This window comes from Spermophilus citellus (genome assembly GCF_964194105.1).
Source record: "Spermophilus citellus genome assembly, chromosome: 6".
Classification (NCBI taxonomy): Eukaryota; Metazoa; Chordata; class Mammalia; order Rodentia; family Sciuridae; genus Spermophilus; species Spermophilus citellus.
Window position 1 is genome coordinate 3,443,418 of NC_138187.1, and position 6,528 is coordinate 3,449,945.

The 6,528-nt window shown below is 49.0% G+C and overlaps 1 protein-coding gene across 13 annotated transcripts in view; it reads right to left on the minus strand.

The window, feature by feature from the left end:
• RBFOX1 (RNA binding fox-1 homolog 1) overlaps positions 1-1,760 on the minus strand; it is a 328,470-nt gene extending 326,710 nt beyond the window's left edge. For 2 of the 13 annotated variants that reach the window (XM_081297345.1, XM_081297348.1), the window contains exon 1: positions 1,447-1,736. In XM_081297345.1, coding sequence (XP_081153471.1) covers positions 1,447-1,590 — 144 coding nt within the window. In that variant the 5' untranslated portion in view covers positions 1,591-1,736. Of the gene's footprint in view, positions 1-1,446 lie in introns of all 13 variants that reach the window. The other 11 variants (XM_081297350.1, XM_081297353.1, XM_081297359.1 and 8 more) reach the window with 11 other exon arrangements.
• Between the last annotated feature and the right edge of the window lie 4,768 nt (positions 1,761-6,528).

A 6,528-nucleotide genomic window follows, 5' to 3' on the forward strand; every position in this document is an offset into this window, starting at 1 on the left:
GCAAAGACGAAGAAATAGTAGAAACAGATAAATCATATAATATGTTATCAATACACTCCCGAGAAATGTTTCCTGTCATGATTTACTAAATGAGAAAAGGGCAAAAAATAGTATTTAAAAGGATTAACCAATTTGTCCCCCATTTAAGGCTGTTCTTAAAAAGATTTGCAATAGAAAAAATGCCAAAGAAATATTTTCTGGAGGCAACCAACTTGATAACAAACGTCCAAATGTTCAAAACAGAACCCTGACATTTTGTGAATACACAGATCCCTGTATCACAGATTGAAACTGAGGGTCTTTGAAGAAAGAGGCCCCTCTCAACTCTTGCAAAGGAAGTTCAGTTAGCACACAAACACACATTAACAAATGGTACCCTTGGACCAGTCAACAGAAAAGCAGATAAAATGATCACAATTTCTGCAAACTTCACAGAATGGGATGGGGCTCTTGGGAGGCGAGAGGCTTCCATCTGCATGACAAAACCCTTCCGACCTGCCAGTTCACACCCACAGCCCTTGCCCAATGACAGGGCTGGCTTGTCACCCACAGGGTAGTGCTGAGCTAATTCCCAAGCCTGGACCAACTCAGGCAGTGTCCCTTCTAGTAAGAAGAGAGACAGAGGCAGAGAGGTCCCAGGGAAACACCCAGAGAAAGACAGCCACACATCTGAAGGTTCTGTAATGTATTCGAAATAGGAAATAGAGCACACACAGAACCCCCCCCCCCGCCGCCACCAGCCCACTAAGGGGGTGAGGGGGACTCAAATAGACAACAAATAAACAACAACAACAACAAAAATACCTTTCCACATGCTACAAAGAGGGCACCCTAAACCGCTCACCTTCCTGGCAAGCATTGCCAATGAGTTTGGAGACAGATTCTGGGGCTGACACGCTCCAGAAATCCTAAGGCTCCCATCCCATGTGCACTGAATATACAGCCACACAAAGTTAAGAAACAAAATACTTCACACACACACACACACACACACACACACACACTTTTTTATTTCACTCCTCATTACATCAGCTGAATTGTCAGGCACCTGGAATACCTCCACAAATACCCAAACTCTCAGCATCAAAGGGGTCTTAGGCTCAGATAACCACTGGACTCTCTGACATGAGAAAAACGCTATTTTTTTTTTTTAAAAAAAAGGCAATTTTCCATGATTTCAACTCCGGGTAGCCAGGCTCAGAATCCGGATCTGGAATCCGGCAAAGTATTCAGACAGGTGCAGGGGGGAAAAAAAGGCTGGCGCGGGACGTCTGGGCTCCACGGAGACCACGGGCTCCCTCCCACCAGGCTCCCTCCCACCCCTGCCCCGTGGCGTCCCGGCAGGAGCCCCTTCCCAGCCCGAGAGGTGCCCAGTGCAGCCCAGCGACGCGGTTCCGAGCCCGGCCCAGCGGGCAGCAGCCCGAGAGGAGACGCGCGCCGCCTTACCTGCTGCAAGTACATGAAAGTCAAGGCACACGAGAGCTGGGGACACATGCCCACGTTGGGGAGCGCCACGCAGGTGGCCCCCGTCAGAGGATGCTGCATCCTGTCTCCCGGGCGCCCGCCGAGCACGAGTGGGGACGCTCGCATGCACCCGCCTCGCTGTGCGCCGGGGTCCTACGGTTCTCTTTTTCTTTCTTTTTAATTTTGCCGATTATCTAAGTCAAACCCGGCGGCTCCGCGCTCGCTCGCGCTCGCTCTGCTCGCTCTCCTCCCCCCGCCGCGGGAGTCCCTCCTCCCGGCTTCCCTGCCTTCCCTTCGCCGGATCCTGCGAGCTTCTGCCTCCAACTCGGACTCTGCTCCGCGAGGAGCGAACTAGTTGGCTTCCCTCGCTGGGCGCCGCTCTGCGGCTCGGGCCTGCTCGGGTCTGGCTCAAAGTGCCAGGTCCCCCACCCCACGCCCCCGCCAAGACGGCCAGCCCAGCCCCGGCAACTTGTACCAGAGGTACAGGGGCTGGGAGGCCCTCCCCTAGCGCTGCCTGGAAGGGGTTAAGGCCGGGCTGGGGGTGGGGGAGGCAGGAGGGAGGGGAGGCCGGGGAGAGAGGAGAGAATTTGACTCACACTGAGGCTCACTCCGTTGGCTCAGATGCTGCGTGTCTTCTCATTTGTCAAATGGGTCCAGGGGCAGGCGTGTGTGTGTGTGTGTGCGTGTGTGCGTGTGTGCGCGGGCGCGTGTGTGTGTGTGTGTGTGTGTGTGTGTTTCTTTTTTTCTTTTACCCCCCCCCCTTTCCCCTTAGGTTTTTTCTTTTCTTTCTTTCTTTCTTTCTTTTTTCTTTTTTTTTAACGACTCACCCAAATTTAAATTGTGTCTGCTAAAAGTCGCCTCGGGGAGGGCGGGCGAGCAAGCCTGCGCCCTCCATCACCAGCATCCAGGCGAGCTGGACCATGAAGGCGACTGCCCCGCTGGGACCCCGGAGTCGGAGCTTTGGGTGGCGGTCTGTTTGCCCGACTGGTCGGCAGATAAACACAGCAAAAGGGATTCCCCTTTGTAAGAAGCCTGAGCGCAGAGCCTCCGCTGGGGCAGGGCAGCCGGGCAGAGAGGGCAGCCCAGGCCCCCACCGGGACTCGGGGTACAGCCTTCGCTCTGGCCTCGCGGAGGCTGGGCCGGCAACCCTGAGCCCCGCCGCTGTGGAGGGGAGAATCCGCCCAGGCTGGCGTGGAAATCCAGCCTCTTGCACTAACACATGGGCTCCCGATGAATGCAAGGGGGCTTCTCCCAGCCCAGAATCCCCACTCTTCTCCAATTACAAATGCACAGGGTGGGGAAGTCCACGTCTGATAAGAGATTACTAGTCCGCTGCAGCAAGCAAATTACAATGGTTTATTTAGTTTTTCCCCCTTTTCCTGGCCAGCCCTCCTTGGCCAAATTAACATTCTGCTCTTGGAAGCGGGTCTCCCCCTCCCCTTTATTTTATGAAGTAATAATTATTCATTAGTAGATTTCGTTAGTCTTTGTGCAATAAAACATGATGTGATCTACAAATCAAAAGAAAATATTAAGACTCTAACTCGTCCTTGGTCCCCACGGGAGAGAAAAATTCTTGGCAAGAGTAAAATCATGATCAGGAGTACTAGCCATATTTTTTTTTAATATAGATTTTGACCCAGTGATTGGATTTTCTTTTTTTATTTTCAGAGTATCAGATCAGCTGCCTGAATGGAATCTTTTCTGGTTGTTGGGCTCCCTGAAATACCTTGCTGAGGCTGTGTCCCTGCCCTGCAGGATAGATCCATTCCTGAGAAGAGATGGGGCTCTCTCAGGAAAGAGCATTTTAGAGCAGGACCTAGGGACTGTCCACCAGGGACATCTCCACTGATCCCTCCCTGGGCTCACCCCCACCTCCCAGCAGAGAGGTCCAATGCTCTGAACTGAGTCTTTGGCTTCACTTTGCAGGCAAATCCAAATGCTTTCTGAAGAAAAGGAAATTAATTATTCCAGAGCTCTATTTTGTGTTGTTCTGTTGTGAAATGCCATCAATAACCATAAAATCTTTACTATGCCAAACACTGGGCCCCAACCAGACAGCTTCTCCTTTCCACCTTGCAAAAACAATCCCCAACCACCCTGGGCTCCCACATCTCATCAATTTAATAGGTACACAGTAGCCTGTTTAAAACCCTCGAATCCCGAGCGGAAGGTGATGGGGGAATCCAGAGACTACAGGATAGTATTTTGGGCTGCTCTGGGAGGGAAGAGGCTGGATGTGGTTAGTTTGAAAAAATGCTTACTTGTGACCTCAGAAGTCAGGTTCCTCACATAAGCTCTGACCTACAAATGAAGGGGTTCCTCCCTTTTTCCCCTTCTGACTCTTTTTTATTTATTTATTCTTATTTTGCAGCTCACAAAGCCAAAGAGGGGAAAAAACATTTTTAAAAAAAGCCACACCACAAACACATGGAATTAAAAACCAAAGATTCTGTCTTTCCAAACCCTTTCCGTTCCTTCCTCTTGCCCCAAGCAATTTGCCAGATTGACAGGCATTGGCCAGCTGACATTGAAAAAGCCCGAAGTGCCCAAGAAAGGACAGGATTTTCCCTTCAGCTCATTTTCATGAGAAACGTGATAAATAATACATGGCACTTTAATAAGACCTTATCTGAGTGATTTAATGAAAAACAAATACATTATGTAAGGAACCAATAGCTACTCTCAGCTGCCCTGATCCAACACAGATTTTCCAGCTCCATTTCCTCCCAAACTGGGAAACGCTCAGTGCTGATTGGATTCCTACAGACCTGCTTTGCAGTCATGACTCAGATTTCCCCTTAAACTTCGGTCTTCAGAGTCAGGTCCACTGGAAATCTGTAAAGTAAAGCCGTAGCATCTAGACCTTCCAAAGCCATGTCGGGATTATCCAGAGCCCAGATCTGTGCTCTGGACCACCAAGCGCCAGCTTCCTTCCAGAGCAAACCAAGCACAGGAGACCAGTGCACCCACACAGGGACACAAAAAGGAGGCACAGGGGCCATTTCACCATGGATGGCATCCCAGTGACTCTCAGGAGAACAAAATCAAAGACCTCCCCCAAATCAAACAGAAGCACTCCATCTGCGACTATTATTTTTCTGTTTCAATGAGAAAACTTTGTCAGCCTTTTCGGCAGCATCTGGGGATACAGAATTTGAATTCCATCTTAACAGAGTACCAAAGAGCCACATCAATGCCTCTTGCCCTGGAATGATCCTTCTCCATCAATTAATGGGAGAAGTGGGGAAAATAAATAACGCTTGTCCCTCTCTACAAAGAATGCCTGGGCACTCCATGTCTACTGGGTGTGTACATTGTGTGCGCATTCAGGGCTGCCCGGCCTTTGAGCTGCAAAGACCGTTAATTGGATAATGGCTACACATACCCGTAGGAAGCCAAAGAGGTGCAGAAAACTAGCAATGGATAATATCATCTTCTAGTGAAGGCAGCTGCCCAATTTGGCCCACACAATAGTGCTTGTAACTTTTTTCTTTCCCTAAATTTGCCATTGATTTAAGAGAAGAGAGGAAATAGTTTTATTTATTTATTTTTTTCTTTTTCTCTTTCACAATTCCTTACGATAACTTCCTAAGGCTGTTGAAATAGCCAACAGTTCACTAATGGATGCTTTCTATGGAAGCTGCCCTGCCTCAGAGTAAGAAGGATTCTACTCGGACAGGAAGGAGGACTTCTGGATCTTAAGTATCATTACACTAGAGCTAGCTCAGTGGCAACTGCCAAGATGTGTCTTATAAGTATTGTAGTCTGACTTCCGAATTTTAATGTGGGTAACTACATAGTCTCAACCTTCAATAAAGGGAGAAAGAAAGTAGCTTTATAAAAACTAGTTATGTATTCTCTCTGTCCTAGGTACTTTGATTGACTTACTTGTTCAAACACTTGAATGTTATTTAGTTATTATTGACCTCATCCCAGGTGCTGGTCTAGTCCCGGGGGCTGTATCAGAGGGGAGGGCGAGGAAAGAGCCCTGATATCAGAGTTTACATTCTAGTGTGGGGGGAGGCAGAAAATAAACAACCCAGAGAAGAAATAAGTAAAGTCTGCTGCATGACAGAGGATAATGGCTGCTGTAGGGGTGGGGGAAGGGGATCAGGATCAGGGATTTGGGAAGCCAGGAGTGGGCAGGTTCCAGTGGGCACCATCCAAAAAGTGCTTGCTGTAAAAAAAAAAAAAAAAAAAAAAAAAAAAAAAAAAAAAAAGCAGGTTGTTCTTCAAGAGAGCCCCCTCACCCTTGCCCTTCCATTTTGGTTGCCAAACCTCAAGAGTTGTCTAGTATATAAATTCTGGGGCTGTCTGTGGCCAAACTACTAAAATAGCATTGGGAAGCTGGGAACTTCTAGTGGTGAAAAACCAGAAATATTCTCACCTGCAGCTTTGACCACTGGACATGCAGAGTTTAACACAGTGCCTGACATACAGTAGGTACTTGCAAAATACTGAATTGCTGGGTGGATGGATGGATGGATGGATGGATGCAACAGGAATTTGGACTAAATGATGTCTTGCTGTCTCCATCTACTCATTGAATTCAAGGATTGAGTTTTGTTTTTAGCTCTATGCTCAGCCGGTCCCCAGGCCTCTAGAATGGGGTCTCAGCTCCCAGTGGTTCCTCTGAGCTGTTCTGCAGCAGCTCCCTCCTTCAGATCTGGCCCTCTGGGAAGCTCAGGCTCACTCACAGCACCAACTCAGGGAACTCAGGACGCAGCATGCCTCCACGCAGCCCCGATCCCTCCCTCTGAGTAGCAGCTGCATCTCAGGCAGAACCAGTTCCAAACACCCCGTGACAACTACCTTGCACGCAGTGACAGAATTGAGGATGGAGATCAGAGTCTGCTTCTGTGCCCGGGACCCTCAAACTCCTTGAGCTTTCTAGCCTGAGTCTGGGTTGTCAGGAAGCCCAGCTCTAAAAGCAAGTCTTACTTGCAAGAACAGAAACACAAGCACAGCGGCTCCCAGCTAGCTCTCACTCACTACCAAAGCTCTTTTCAAAACTACCTTGCTCGGGTGGAAGCCTTCTCCTTCCTCAAAGACTGACAACTG